General features: G+C 40.6%; 1 protein-coding gene across 8 annotated transcripts in view; it reads left to right on the top strand.

Annotated features, from left to right (window-relative positions):
• Nucleotides 1-16,642, top strand: part of LIMCH1 (LIM and calponin homology domains 1) — a 321,534-nt gene that overhangs the window by 112,712 nt on the left and 192,180 nt on the right. For all 8 annotated transcript variants that reach the window (XM_079777576.1, XM_079777575.1, XM_079777579.1 and 5 more), the window contains exon 2: nucleotides 10,680-10,750. In XM_079777576.1, the coding sequence (XP_079633702.1) occupies nucleotides 10,680-10,750 (71 nt within the window). The remainder of the gene's footprint in view (nucleotides 1-10,679; nucleotides 10,751-16,642) is intronic.

Below are 16,642 nucleotides of genomic sequence, written 5' to 3'. Positions count from 1 at the left end.
AAAGGTTCTATTAAGATTTTTACTAAGGAGCATGCAAGGCAATTGGTTGTATGTCTCTTAAGACTCTTATTTTGGAATAGCAACCCTCCACTTTTTGTCATGACATTGGCATTTTTAAGGCCAATTTTCTCATAAAATGTGTCATATTCTGAATATGCACAGTGGTTTCCCCATGGTCTCACTTCACCTGGACAGTGTGTGGGAGGTTATCACATCGGCTTCCCTGTGCAATTTTGTACTCAGACCCACAGTCCCAGGTCCATCAGCGTAGTGGCAAACTTGCCTCAACTATACTCCCTTTCTTTTGAATAAAAATTGTAACCATGAAGCTTGGGGGGAAAAATGTCCTCCTAAATTTTTCCACTCATGATTTGTAACATCCAACAACCTCACAAAACAGGCTCCTACAACCATCTTTTAAAGATGAGGGTGCAGGCTCAGAGAAATGAAGCCATTTGTTCAGTGTCACACAGCCCCTGAGTGTCAGACCTGAAATTTGACTCCAGATTTGCCTAATTCAAAGATCTTATATCTCACTGTGCTGAGGACCGGATGACAGTTACCTACACTGATTTGCCCAACTTAGTGGAGCTACATGGTACTCAGGTGAAAGGAACACTGTGGCTAATGCAGGTCCTTACTCCTTGAAATGGAGAAAACACACAGAGCCCAGACAACTCCATGAGCATTTTCTTTTTGGACTCGTCTTTCTCTTTGCTCCCAAATCAGTCGCTACCACGTTATGCTGTGTGGAAGCTCACTTTGAGTGTTGTCTGACTCTCTTTGTAGCATCTGTTCAGGCTCTTGGTAAGGCAAGAACAGCTTGAGGATGTGCAGCCACAGTTGCTGCTGAACCCACTCACATGCTCCTGGACTGACCCATTTTCTTGTGTCTAGAGCGCACAAAGGCTGGATCAGAGGATTTAATGCTCCCAGGGTGCGTTTGAGCATTGCCTGCATTCTTAATTAGATTTTTTTTAGTGGAGTCTGTCAATCTGTGGCTATAAACAGCGCCTTCTGGTTTTCTGATGACATGATGAAAATATAAATGGATTCTGCAGATTGCATTCTATTATTCTCACTGTTAAGCACTCAGAGCTAGTGCTGGAGAGGATCAGGGTCTGATAATGTTGATTAAGTAACCTCAGGCCTGGCTGGACTTCTGTGCTGTTTCTTTGCCAAGCCGAACTGAATAGATGTAAGGAGCTATTGCTGTTCAAGAGAGTGTAGCAATATCAGTGCCACAAAAAGGAGTGCTTTCTGAAGGCAATGTTGGGGGCAATGAAGCCCTGGCATGGGTGAAGGGAGACCTGAGCCTAGTCTTCCTTGCTGATAGCTAGCTGTAGGACCTTGAGCTAGTCACTTCATTTGCAGGACATTATTTTTCCCATCTGTAAAATGAAGAGGTTGTGATTATACTTGGACTTATGCTGGTGTAATGAGAAGGGACACGGGATGGATCTATAGAAAGATTCCTGGGTGCTGTGTCAGAGATGGTGTGTGCAGGGGCCAGCGTGGAAGCGGGACGGCTGCTGCTACTAGTGTGGTCATGTAGAGACAGAGGGAAAGAACAGATCTTAAATACATTGTGGAGGGAGGAGCATTGTTGTTCTTGATGGTTTGAATGCACCTCTGTGTTTTTGGGGATGGAGATGGTGGTGCCATACATTGATATGGAGAAGGTGGAACAACAGGTTGGACCAGGGGACAGATATTATGGATTTTGTTTTGATCTTAAGTGTGACATGTTTATTAGGTAGTCAAGTGGAGATGTTGAGTAGGAAATTGGATATCTGATTCTGGACTTCAGGGGAAAAGGGTCAGAGCCATGTAGAGAAATGTGTGAGTTATCATATGCAGGATAATTAGAGGCAAGAGATTTAAATTCATAAAAATGTCTGAATTATCATATATGAGATATTTAAGGGTATGGGACTACCCAGGGAAGGGGAATGTGTGGTTGGAAAGAGAAAAAAGGAAAAGTGAAGAAAGGAGGAAAAAACCATGTTTTACATTAGGAAATGAATGGGTATAAGTACCTAAGGCAGCAGAGAAAGGAGTATTTATTGAATGAAGTAGGGAAAAAGCCAGGAGTGTTTGGTGATGAGGAGGCCTGGGAGAGAAAGTGATTGGAAAGGAGGGAGTGGTTTACTATCCTGCTGCTGAGACTTTGATTCAGGTTAAAGGAGAAAATGTCTTTTAGCTCAGAAAATGTCTTTTAGGCAATATTGGAATTTAAGAGGAGAACCAGTAAAGCATGGCATCATTAAACCAGGGCAGAAGGACCTGCTGAGAATATTGGAAAGGGAGAAATCAAGGATGAAATCTATGACAATTCTAGCATTATTGCCAATATTGACAGTGAAATTTATTGAGCTCTGACTATGGGTCAAGTACTATGGGAATGGCTTGACATATACCAGTTCATTGACTCTTCATGCAAAACTTTGGAGTAGATACAATTACCATTTTGTAAGTAGGGAAGCTGAGGGTTGGTAGATGTTCATTAATCTGCTTATGATTTAGCTTATGTTGGTGGATCTCAGAGTCAAAATCATGGGTCTCAGCTCTTAACCCTTGAAGAATTTTCAGTGAATTAAAAGAGGACAGCTTGTAGGCGGCTGAGCTATGAACATAAGGGGACTGGGCACAGGGTACTCACAGAGGGAGCTTGGACTGTCAAAGGAAGGAGAAACTGGGATGGTGGGTTAAAGAGGTTGGGATTGAATTAGGGTTTTTAGGAAGAAAGGGAACTTGTGCTACCAGCAGAGATGAAGGATATTATGAACCAAGGGGTAAGGTTGAGATAAAGGCAGCACCTAGGGATGAGAAAGAATAGGATCCAGAGCTTTGATAGAGGAAAGAAGAAGTATATTTATTTCCTTTTGAGCTGGCAGGAAAAGATGAAAAGATAGGTGCAGGTATGGTACATAGAGCAATGTGTGCAGGGCTGGGCTGGTGGTCCGATGGAAAGTTGGGCCAGAGGGTCTCAATCTCAGTGTGATCCCAACAGTGAGGTCATTGGGCTCTAATATGGGGGTGGGAAAGTCTGGGAGGAGTTAATTGTGAGCACCAAGCAAAAGTGATTCTCTTTAGGAATGGGGAATTAGTGGAAAATGGGGAGAATGATGGGAAGAATCCCTTCCTTACCCTCATCTTCTGCGGCACCTTTTGTTTCAGGATCAAGTATAAGCCATAGTTCTGACACACAAGTTCCTTATCATCTGGGCCATGCCTCCTTTGGCACCCCATTTCCTCCCACCCCCTCCTCCCTCCCTGCCTGCCTCCTGTGCTCAGCCCTTAGAACTTTCCCTCTTTGTTCAAAGAAATCTTGTACAGGCCTTTCTGTCTGCCTGGAGTGCCCTACTTTATCGCCTTCCTTTGGGGAATCCCTTCTTATCCTTCAGAACCAATTCAAATGCCAGCCCCTCAAAGGCTTTCCTAGACTGTCGTGGGCAGAGTGTGTTCATTCCTTTGCTCGGATGCTGCGTAGAATCATGCTTAGGAGCATGAACTCTGCAGTCACACTACCTGGGCTCACGTCCAGGCTCTGCTATTTACTTGCTTTGTGTCCTTGCACAAAGTGACTTACCCTCTTTGTGTCTAGGTTTCCTTGACTTTAAACTGGAGATGATAATAATCAGATCTACCTCACTGAGTTGTTATGAGGATTAAATAAATTAATATGTGACAAGCATTTAGAACAGTGAGGGCATATGGTAGTTGGTATATGAATGTGAACTATTTATCAATCAACTATTGCTTCAGTCATGCAATTTGCATGTATTGCTTCCTCCATGTCCCCGTGGATCTCTTTCCATGTTTCTCTATCAACACCTACTACATTGTAATGTTTTATCTTTCCCCCTAGATTGTGGATTCTTACTGGGTAGGCTCCAGATCTTTTTGTTATTTTAGTCTTACACCTATTATACTGCCTGACATGACATAGGTATTCAGTAGATGACTGGTTGGTTGATTGCTAATTCTTGCTCAGATGTTTACAAAGAGTTTCAACAGAATCTTGATTTGACTTTTCTAGCAACCCCAGGAAGGAGACAGAAATAGCAGTTAATTTATTCTTAATAAACGTGAAAAATAAGAGCAATTCTATTCTGCTTTATTTTACAATTCAGGTATAAAATATGCAGAAATGTTCTTGTCAGATAAGTCAAATATGATCAGAAGATAAATGGGCATAATGAGCCACAAATCTTCTCCAGAGGCTTAAAGAGGTGTGATGCCCATTTAGTGTTTATAGGAGGAAATCACAACCTTCTGAAAAGTGTACCTGTTTTGTACAACAATTGAGAGAAAATATCCATGCCTTTCAAAAGTTAAGTAAAAAAAAATCTACTAATTTGTTGTGTGTGTTTTTTTTCAATTGCTTGAATCTAGGGACCAGTATTTTGTCAGCCAATAGAATCTCCTTTTAAGATCATATAATAAGGCTTTCGAAAATTAAGTTACAATCTTCGTCCTTCGGTTTATTAATAGTCTGTAGTATATCCACCAGATTGCTTAACAAAACAACACTGAAGCTTAATGAAAACATTTCTGAAATACAGTTTGTTTAAATGGTAATAATCAGGCTGAGAGAGTGATTCTTGGCAGTCTTTGCCTGTTCATGGCAATTACATAATAACAATGGTAACGCAGTAATTAGTGAAGTATAGCATCATGCTATATGATGTGTTACATGATAAACACATCATAAAAAATGTTTCCATAAGTTGTGTGGTTTTCTGTATTAGACTTTTTTGTACTCCTTTGCATTTCAGTTATTTGAGTCATTTAGAGCAGTACCATTAATATGGACAAACTCAGAAACATAATTACTGTTTAGTTCTCTGGGAAGGAAATCAAAATATAGATGAGCTTCCTCAGTAATTAATTGCATAAAATAGTGTGATAACACATCATGATGTCCTCTAGCTTCTGCTTTGGGTTTAATTGCTCAAGTACATGAAATGTTTTCTTTTCCTTTAAAACCATCAAAGTTTTGATAAATCATCCATTCATTGAATGTTTTGATCTGACACTTACATGTCCCTCCAACAAATATTTTGATTAGTAATGGAAGTGAATTAACCCTAAACCATAAAGCAGGGGGCAGAGTCTGATATTGGACTTTCCTGAAAGGCACACAGGGTATAGTTGGTGACATAATTGCCAACATAAGTGCTTTTGAGGATCCCCTTGAATGGGGAGATGTGTGCAGATTCATTATGCCCCACTTAAAATCATGGGGTTATCTCATAGTTTTGCCCATGTGCTACAGCTAGTTTTTAGGTCTTTTGTTGTTGTTTGTTTTTTGCTTTTTTTTGTTGTTATTGTTGTTGTTGGTGGTGGTGGTGGTGGTTTTGTTCTCACCTGAGGATATTTTTTTCCATTGATTCTTAGAAAGAGTTGTTGGAAGGGAGGGAGGGCGGGACAGAAAGATAAAGATAGACATAGAGGCAGAGGCAGAGGCAGAGGCATTGAGAGAGAGAGAGAGGGAGAGAGGGAAAGAGGGAGAAAGGAGAAGAGGGAGAGAGGGGGAGAGAGAGAGAGAGAGAGAGAGAGAGAGAGAGAGAGAGAGAGAGAGAGATGAGAAACACAGAGAGACACATTGATTGGTTGCCACCCGCACATACCCCAACCAGGATCGAATCTACAACCCAGGTACATGCCCTTGACTGGGAATCATACCTGTGACCCTTCAGTATGTGGGCCGATGCTCTAACCACTGAGAAACACAGGCCATGGCTGCTTGTTTGTTTTATGTTGAATGCCTTCAGGGAACTGCAGGAGCTTTGGCTTTTGCTGTGCGTGAGATGGGAAGGCATTGGGAGATTTGAGTACAGTAGTGGCTAGATTTAACTTTACAGGATTACCTTAGCTACCCTGTTGAGAATAGATGGAAGGGAGGCGAAGTGAAAGCAGTGAGGCTAATAAGAGAGTCTCAGCTAGGTATAAGATGATGCAGTAAGGTGGTAGAGTGGAGGCAGTGAGAAGTGATTGGGTTCTCGCTAAATTCTGAAGGGAGAATCAATAGGATTTGTTGGTGGGTATGCTTGGGTGTGAGAGATCAGGATCAAGCATGACTAAGCTGAACAACTGCAAGAATGGAGTTGCAAGGATTAATTGATCAGACGGGTGAGGATCCAGCAAGGTGTGGAGAGCAGAATTCAGGGAAATGACAAAGTGCTCCTGATGTCTCATGCTGCTCTTCCCTGCTAGCCCCTGAGTGCTCCTGAACCCGGGCTCTCTCTCCATCCACCCCACGACCCAGGAACCCATCTCTGGCTCTTTTATAGCCCTACTAATATTTCCATCCTGCCCTGTGTCCTTGGAGAGTGATCCCAACAGTATGGCTTGGCCGGTGTCTTGTCTGAAAGGTTCCTGAGAGTCCTCAGTCAGTCAGGATCCAGGTGGGAAGGTTAGTGAAGAGTCTGGGCAGTCATTTTACACTTCTCCTGCTCATGCACTTGGGAGATGGTAGTTGATTCTCGGCAGCTATTTTTTTTTTTTTATAGCAATGGATTATACTGTCATGAAGGGAATAGTAATTAGCCATCTTTGGAGTTAAATTAGCAGTCTTCGGAGTTCGATATTGTAAACACATCATAAAGATGATGCTGACAGGAGTTGTTGAGACAGGTGACCCAAAATCTCAATTCCAAATGGAAGGTCCTCCCTTTCTGATTTGTAACTATAACTTTTGATTTTGCCATTTTAGAGGCTGGCTTAGTTTAGTAAATTTAGTCAAAATTACTCTGCATATGAATCACATGGACATCTTTTTAAAATGCTGGTTCTGATTAAGTAGGTCTTGGAAGGAATGGGAAAAATGAGAGTGTTTTTAAATATTAATTTTAGGTGAAGATGCTGCTGCTGGTTTAAGAACCAGACTTTTTATTGGCAACCTCCTGGTTGAATTTCTGGAGTCTATTCAGAATAGCTGTTGACCTTCCTAACAAAGAACCAGGTGGCTCTATACTCAATGACCTGGGCTTGGAAGAATGGATGGCATTTGATCAGTGGAGATCAATGTGAAGGCTATGCTGGGACCTAATAGACGGACACATGAAAGGGGGGAGGGAAGGAGCAAAGGAGGGGGAACAGGGGTAGAAATAAGAACCTTCCTCCAAATGCGTGGTGCCTATTTCTGTCTCCAGAATTGGGAGTCTAGGAGATTGAATTTAATCAAACTACAAGTTGGAGCATTTTGATTAGCATGCTGACATTGGATTATTAAATCAACTCTACTTGAAATTTTTTAGTGACTATGCATCACATGCAAGACAATTTTAAATAGTACATGGGCCTTTTAGGTGGTCTGCGTCCACCAATATTTTCTTATAATCTTAATAGTTGTGTTGCCTTCTATTGATGGTAAAAGTTTAGATATGTGCTTCCTTCATCAGTCTTTGAACTTTCTGTATGTGGTGGTCATGTCTCATTTGAGTTCCTGTCTCTAGGCCCCATTCATCATCATTGCTCAATAAATGGAGAAGGCCCCTGATTAACTTAGCCAGAAATTCTGTAACAAATGTAGCTAAACTATCTTAAGTTCTCAATGTTAGCACCATTTGCACTAGAACATACTTTTAACAAAAATATAAAGGAAGACCTGGGGAAAAAATGTTTTGAAAGCCTCCTAATCACTTTTTGGTGAATAGAGGTTAGTTCTATAGAAAATATTAGTGATATTTTGAGAATATAAATGGGACTAATATGTTCAGGAAAGCAAAAACTGAAGTGTTTAAAGTCTGTGTTTAAAATCTTAGCTTTTAAAAGGGCATCTTTATTAATTTCTTTATTTTGGAAAAAGAAGGTTAGATATTTGCAAACAGTAAAGAACTACTTTTTATTCATTTTCTCACTTTCCCTCAAATAAGAGGAAGAGAATACTAACAAAGGAATTTCCTTCCCTTCCTTCCTTCCTTCCTTCCTTCCTTCCTTCCTTCCTTCCTTCCTTCCTTCCTTCCTTCCTTCCTTCCTTCTTTTTCTAGGCAGTCTATTATATTGGCTTGTGAATTGCCTTTTTAGTGGGAGTGGTAATTATGTTTTATAATAGAACTGGAACTCTGGTTTACAAGGAAGAGTTGGGACCATTTAGTTTTCTTGGACTGCTCTTTAAAAAAACAAACAAAAAATTCTGCCTCATTTTCCTGATGATTAAAGTAATATGTATTAATTGTAGAAAGTTTTAGAAAAATAGGGAAAAATTTAAAGAAGAAATTAAAAATCACATCCGATTCCAAGATAACATGTTGACATTTCTCTCTCTCTCTTTCTCTCTCTCTCTCTGTCTCTATCTCTATCTCTACCTCTCTCTGTCTGGTAATGTCTTTGGTTTTGGAAGCAGGGTAATGTTGGCCAAATAGAATGAATTGTATTCTTTCCTCTTCAATTGTATGGAAGAGTCTGTGTAGGATTGCATTATTTCTTCCTTAAATATTTGGTATAATTTACCACACAAGCCTTCTGGGCCTGGCATTTTTGAGGGGTGTGGAGGTGAGGAAAGGTTATCTGTTTCTTTGCTGAATGAACTTTGATTGTTTGTACAAGGAATTTTTCGCATTCATCTAAGTTGGTAAATTTATTGCCACAGATTTACTTATACTATTTCTTTGTTATTCTTTTCATGTCTGTAAAATATGAAATGATGTCATCTCTGTCATTCCTGATGGATAATTTGTGTTTTTCTGTTTTGGGCTAAAAACCAGAGATTATCAATTTTATTAGCTGAAGATTTGTCGACCTGGCTGAAGGTTTATCATTTTATTGCTCTCAAAGAAACAGCTTTTTATATCATTGATTTTTCTCTATTGCTTTTTGGTTTTCTATTTGATTGATTTCAACTCTGGTATAAAGTATTTTTTTCTGCCTAATTTGGGTTTCATTTGCTTAGGTGGAAGCAGAATTCATTGATTTGAAGTGTTCTTTTCTGATTTAGATGTTTTGTGTTATACATTTTCCCCAAATACTACCTTAGCATTTTTCCATACATTTTTATATTGCCATATTCATTCACTACAGAATGCATTCTAATTTCTGTTGGTTCCTTCTTTAATCAAAGGGTTGTTTAGAATTGTGTTACTTAGTTTAAAATTAATTGTGGATTATTCCAGAAATAGTTCTTTTGTTAATTTCTGATTTAATTTCTTTGTGGTCAGTCAGATAAAATACTTTTTTATGAATTGAATTCTTATAAGTTTATGGAGATTGGTTTTTTAACCCAGAAATTGATCTATTTCAATAAATTTTCATTGTGAACGTAAGAAGAAAAATGTGTATTCTGCTTTGTGGATTGGAGTATCCTAAAAATTTCAATTAAGTTCACTTGGTTAATAGTGTTGTTCAACTCTTCTTTATCCTTATTGATTTTCTGTCTGCTTGTTCTATCAGTTTTCGAAGAGAGATATTAAATCTCTGACTCTAGTTGTGAATTTGTTTATTTCTCCTTGCAGGTTCATCTATTTTGGCTTATGTATTTTGAAGCTTTTTAAAAAAATTAGGTATAAAAATGTTTAGGATTGTTGCATCTTCCTGATGAGCTAAACCCCTTGTAATTTTGAATTGACTATCTCTGTTCCTGAATTATTCTTTTTCTAAAAGTTCCTTTGTCTGATATTACTGTAACTACTCCAGCTTTCTTTTGATTAGTGTTAGCATGGTATATCTTATTCTATTCTTCTATTTAACCTATTTCTATCTTTATATTTAAAGCTCATTTCTTATAAGCATCATATAGTTGAATCTTGCTTTTTTATCCAATCTGATAATCTCTGTCATTTAATTGGGGATGTTTGGGCCATTTATATTTAATGCACTTGTTGATATAGTTAGGTTTAAGTCTACAATATTGCCATTTGCTTTCTATTCATTACATCTGTTTTGTATTCCTTTTTTTTTTCTTTTTTGCCTTTTTTATTGTTAGAGTATTTTTATGATTTCTTTTTATCTCTTTTCTTGGCTTATTGACTATAACTTTTGATTTTGCTATTTTAGAGGTTGCTTTACAGTTTATAGTATGCATATTTACATGGCATGTTGTAGATGATAAAGAAACGTTGAATGAAGAAAGGAATGCCCCAGTGCCTAGGCCAAAAGGGCTGCTGAGAGCCAGAGGTATCAAGATTGGCCCTCAGTCCTGTGCTGTCACAGTTCATTCTTTTCCCGCCTTTATTTTCCTTTTTTACTCCATGTCATTATGGATATTAGCTTTAATCTTTCTGTCTCAATGTTAGTCTGTCAAGGTTAGGGGTCTGTGTCTTCCCTTCTTGCCCCTTTAGCATTTTAACAAATGGATATTTCATCCTTAGGTGGTACTTTCTGCAGGCTTTTTTGAAAGTGTATGGATTGGATCCTCAGGATGAAGGAGGCTGTGGCCTTGAGTTAACATGGCCAAAACAGAAGAGTAACACTCTTATCAGGAAGAACAGATATTTTCAAAGGTAGTGAATAGAAAAAAAAAACTTCAAAGAAATGCTCTAAATGTAAGATTAGCTGATCTAAGCAAAACTACACATGGAAAGGAAATTCAGACCTAACAGATTTTCCCCATTCTTAACATGCCACCAGTTGTTTCAAGGCTCTTACGTATATATATATATATATTTAATCACTGTGCTTCCTGATTAAGAAAGAAAACTTTATGCTTTCTTTTTCTTTTTCTTTTTCTTTTCCAGCAAGTAACCGGCAGGAGCTTTGGTGACAAAGATTTTCGGACAGGGTTAGAAAACGGAATCCTTCTCTGCGAGTAAGTATAGTCTGCATCCAGTTGGTTTTTATTCAAGAAAAAAATATTAATGCTATTCAGTGTGTAGGTAAAACTTCCAGTGTTTTTTTTGTGTGTGTGTGTGTTTTTTTTAATGTAATCAGTTTGAATCTGAAATTAAAAAAAAAAAATCACTGGGCTAAGCGGTAAACATAAGTAAGTGAGGGAGTCGGTGTTCAGTAGAACGGTGGGCACTGTGGCAATTTCAGACGAGATAAGGAAGGAATATCTGGTAGCTGCTACTCAGTTCCAACCCACTTTCACCGGGTGAGAATCTGGGCCCGGGTAATTGGATGGATGTGGACCGAATTGTGTTAAAAGTATCAGCTTTTCTCCCCTTGTCCACCTCGCTCCCAACCCCCCAAACAAAAGCAGCGTGTGCCAAGTGCAAACAGCGCTTCTGTTTACTCACAGCAGCTTCAAGCATGCCAGGTGATGTTCCTCACTGGGCCTGCTCTCTGAACTGGTTGGAATATGTTTAATTTGCACTGCTAGCAAAATTCAAATATGAACAATGACTGCATTGTTAATGTCTATATTCTGAACCTGGGCTTTGTCACGGAGTGCTGCTATGATGATGTAATCAAGCACTTCCTCTGAAGTAGTTCTGGACCAAGATAAGCTAGAAACTTAATAGTCATAGGTGGATAGACACACTTCACATCAAGATTTCAAATTTTTAAATACTTAATAGGTTCTGTCATTTCAGTACTGGTTTTTGTTTTATTGAGGTGAGATGTATAGACATGCAATGCACAGCTCCCAAATTTACATTCTGATGAGTTTTGAAAACAGTGTACATGCATGTAACCTACACCAGATCACGATAGAGAAGAGAAAGTTCCCTCATGTCCTTTCCCCATCCATCCCAACCACCTACAGAAAAGCACTGTTCTGATTTCTATCATCATAGCATCTACTTTATCTCATCTTGAACTTTATGTAAATGGAATCACATAGAATCCACTCTTAATATTAGCAACTTCAGAATATAGTTTGGGGCCCACCCACCAATGTAGCTGAAAGAGCATGGGTTTCGGAGCCTGAGAACTAGACACTCAGTTCCTTACTTCACCCATTAAATGAATTAACCTCCTCTGGTCTCTTTTTCCCCCTCTTAAAATGGTAATCAAAACTTTACACCTATTGCCTATTCCATATGCTTTTTTTTGGTGTGAACTTCAATAGGATCGTGTGGATAAGGTGCTGCCGCAAATTACATTTGTATAAAAATGTTTATTATTGTGCATCACCTTTCAACACATTTCATGTTAGCATCTTTTTATTCCTGCTCCCCACTGCCCTGCTTTCTTCAAAGAGAAATTTACATCCCCTGCTAGCTGTTCCCATGCCTGCCTTCCTATGCAGTCCTCTCATACTTACATCCCTCACAGATCATTTATTTCCCTTTGTTAACAGAGCTCATCTCATAGGTGGTCCATGGTGGTTTAGCATCCCACCGGAGACAAGCCCAGACAGACTCTTAACACTTCCCTTGTATTCTAGCACCGGCTTCTCCAATGATTCTGGGCTTAGCCCTCTCCTAGTGTTAATGGTTACCCAGATTCTGATCTAATTTATTCCATAGTGCTCTCTTAATCTGTTGAAGTGGGTCTTTGATACCAGTTTTTTGTTGTTGTTGTTTTTACTTAACATTTGTTCCAAAGATTCTTGTAGGCATCCACCTCTCCACTCCATCCCCATGAGTGTATCTGTCAGGGGCTAATATCACCTGCCTGATTTAGGACTGAGGAGGCTCATCTGAAGGCAAGGATCTGGATCTAAAGACATTGGCATACAGCCCAGCTAGTGTGGCTCAGTGGTTGAGTGTCAATCCATGAATCAGGAGGTCACAGATCAATTCCTGGTCTGGGCACATGCCTGATCCCCAGTAGGGAGCGTGCAGGAGGCGGATGATTGATGATTCTCTCTCATCCTGATGTTTCTATCTCTCTCTCCCTCTCCCTTTCTCTCTCTGAAATCAATAAAAACATATATACACCCTATATAATAAAGAGGTAATATGAAAATTGACCATCACTCCAACACACAAGATGGCTGGTCCCATGTGGTCAAAGATGGCTGCCACAAGATGGTCGACAGGGGAAGGCAGTTGTGGACAATCAGGCCTGCAGGGGAGGGCAGTTGGGGGGGACCCAGGCCTGCAGGGGAGGGCAGTTAGAGGTGACCAGGCCTATAGGGGAGGGCAGTTGGGGGGGACTAGGCCTGCAGGGGAGGGCAGTTAGGGGTGACCAGGCCGGCAGGGGAGGGCAGTTAGGGGCAATTGGGCCAGTAGGGGAGCAGTTAGGTGTCGATCAGGCTGGCAGGGGAGTGGTTAGGGGGTGATCAGGCTGGCAGGTAGAAGCAATTAGGGGCAATCAGGCAGGCAGGCAGGCGAGCCGTTGGGAGCCAGCAGTCCTGGATTGTGAGAGGGATGTCCAACTGCCCTCGAGGGGTCCCAGATTGAAGAGGGTGCAGGCTGGGTTGAGGGACACCCCCCCCTCCATGCACAAATTTTGTGCACCAGGCCTCGTGTGTGTGTGTGTGTGTGTGTGTGTGTGTGTGTGTGTATGTGTGTGTGTGTGTGTGTGTGTGTGTGTATATATATATATATATATATATATATATATATATATATGTATGTATACATATTTTAATGAAGACATTGGCACACACAGGATTCATTTCTTACGTAGCTGAAGACATTGAGTTAGGGGATGGATTTGCCAATGTGTGTAATACCACTACCCATTGGCCTTTTGCAAACACATTCATGACTGTTAGGGCTGTATAGGGGTGGAGAGGTAGGGTTTAAGTCCAGGCCATGGTTAGGAAATAGTATGGTTAGACAACACAGAGGCACAGATTATAGCAGGGGCCTCTTTAAACAAATAAAGGGCTTGGACTGCTGTCAGCCTGGGGCTGAAACTGAGGGAACTGGCCAATGCAGGATGTGGACAGATGTTACTGTCTGCGTGGGCAGGATGAAACCCAGGATAAGTGAGTTATTGTCCCAGTTCTCTAAACATGGAGGAGTTGAAGGAGTCTGAGGACCAGGGCCATGTTCAGCGGGCAGCCCTGGCAGAGTTTGCTAAGGTGGAATGAACTGAATTGGTAGCCTCAGGCAAGGAAGGCCAGTAGCATGATCCCAGCCAGAGCCTTAGAGGGAAAGCTGGGTCAGCAGCCAGTGAAACCAGATGAAAACAAATTCGTAAGTGCAGGGCCCACAGAGCAATGAGAAACAAAACATGACCAGGAGCTGCAGGCACTGAAGGTTGGGAAAGACGGAGGAAGATTTCCCCTCTCCTTTTTGGTCAGGAGTGAGGGCATGGCTACGTTTGATTTGAGCACATTGGGGTGCTACAGACTGAGATGAGTAGGTGCCTTTTCTGGGACTTGTCTCCAGAGACCCATCTGGCCAGGAGGGGGACTTGCACTGTTCCAGGTGTGGGCTTGGTGGATGGCAGAGGCCAAAAGGCAGGGCACTCAGCTTGGAGGCTCTCCGGAAAGTGAGGGTCCCCAGACAATGAGTCCAGGCAGGTTTTAGTCTCCTGTCTTTGCAAAGTAGAGTACACCTGAAACCCATGTAATTTGTTAACCAATTCAACTGCATAAACTCAATAATAATAATAAAAAAGAATGCTTAAGGCTGCACCACTCACTAAGACCAGAGAGTTTCATGGATGCTGGTGATTAAGGAGGTCTAACTCATAACCACCGCTCGTATAGCAACATTTAAAAATATAAGACCCCATCCAAAAACTACGTGAATGGCATCAGTGAATTCCTCCTTTTGTTCAACAAACTTTTAGCTCTTTGTCCAAGTTGGATCAGCTCTAAGTGTTGGTTGCAACTATGGAGGGACACCATGTGCTTTGTTCACTAAACATTTCCCAAGTTTTTTAATTGCCTGGAGAAAATTCGGAGTTCTTGTTGAACTAAAGGGCATCGTCTGAGGCTAGGACCTGGCTTTCTTCTCAGCAGCCTGGTTCTTAACATACCTGTGGCCCATGAGGACTATTATCATACCCATTTTACAGAGGGAAGTAGCTGAGGCACAGAGGATTACATAACTTGGCTAAGGTTATACAGATCAGAAAGACTTGAATGCAGAAGTCTGATTTCCTAGCTTGGCTGTTCCCCACTGTCCTGTGTCTAGAGCTGGGATTTTAATGAGAGAGAAACGAGAGGTTGGGGGTGTGGAATTGGTGCCAGGAAACCTAGAGTGTGGGGAGAAGGGCGGGACAGAAGATAAGCATCGGGTCTCACTGGTGGTGGTCTTGGAACAGTGTAAGCATCGAGGGCCTGGCTGTACTTAAGATAAGAAGACAAGTCCAGTAAGAGTGAGGTCATGAGAGTACAGGAGGCTGTGGTCAGTGGAGGGCGTAGATTTCAGTTTTCTTAAGTGGAACCATTAAAGCTAGATGGAGACAAATGAGCGTGGTGGACCTGAACTAAAAACTACAGTGACAGGAGAGAGAAAAGCCTGGCACCTGCAGGCAGCATAGAAGATGGGACTAGCCTTCAAATCACCCTGGGAGCTCTTTTACTTTGCCCGTGAAATGCAATGCATGTGGCTTTGCAGATGCACCCCGTGTATACAGTAAGACTTACGCTTAAATGTATAACTTACAGTAAAAACAAGTAGATGCCAAATAGAATTGCAGTGGATGTGTTTTTGCTATAACCATCTCTCTCTGCCTCTGTTTGTTTTTGCCAAGTGTGTGCAGTCGAAGCGTGGGAGGTTAATGCTCAAATGATGTGAGCCCTCCACTGAGCACTACAGGTCTGGGGTCAAAGTGTGACCAAGCTGCAAACGTGTGACAATGGTCATGCTGTTAGAAATGTTAATGAAATACTGATTATGTCCTTGAGGCTTCAGGGCTCAAAAGAAAGGTTGCAAAGAACCATTCCCTACGGAAGCTCTGGCCATACTGAGTCGCTACTTCTCTGCCCCCAGATCAGACTGCTTTGAAATAACGCCAGAAAGGGAAGTTTCTGACTTGTTTTCCTGACTCTGACTTTATTGTTTAGATAGAACGCTATGGAATTCCATCTGGATCAGGTGTCGGCAAATCATGACCCTTGGCCTGTTTTTGCACTGGCCGTCCTCCTTGCAAAGAATGGCTTTTACATTTTTAAAGGGTTGAAAACAAAACAAAAACAAGAGTTTGTATGTTGATCGTGGAGCCTAAAATATTTACTATCTAGTCCTTTAGAGAAAAAGTTTGTCAGCCTATAAGCACTATGGAATTAATTTTAGATGTAAATTGTTTATCCTTATGAAGTTAAGTAATTGTGAGTTTGGGCAGTGCAAAAATCATATTTAGATAAATCAAATAACTTTTTAGGTTTTCTCAGGAGTTTCTTTATAATGCCCCCCCACTCCCAGCCTTGACTTTTTATTTTTAAATTTTTAAACTTATAAAAAAGTTGCAAGAATAATGTAAGGATTACCCATATATCCTGCCACTAAATACAGTTATTATCATTTTGCCACGATATATATATATATTATATATATATATATATATATATATATATATATATATATATATATAAAATAAAAGCCAGTGAACTCCTTTAATGAGACAGATTTGAGAACCCTTAGGTTGAATCCTATGAAATGTTGTATCGCCAGAAAATATGATTTCGTATGGTTCAACCTAGTAGACAGTCCAGATCTTGAGTTTGCCTCCTATGTGTCCTTGGACAAGTTACCTAACCTCCCTGACTACCAGTTTCCTCATCTACAAAACAGATATAATGGTACCCAAGTCATAGGGGTGTTGTGAGGATTAAATTAATTGGTAATGCATATAAAACTCTCTGTTTAGTGCTTGGAACATAACAGACACTTAAATGTTAACTTTC

This window comes from Cnephaeus nilssonii (genome assembly GCF_951640355.1).
Source record: "Cnephaeus nilssonii genome assembly, chromosome: 1".
In the NCBI taxonomy this organism is placed as follows: Eukaryota; Metazoa; Chordata; class Mammalia; order Chiroptera; family Vespertilionidae; genus Cnephaeus; species Cnephaeus nilssonii.
This window is presented reverse-complemented; position numbering and strand designations above follow the sequence as displayed.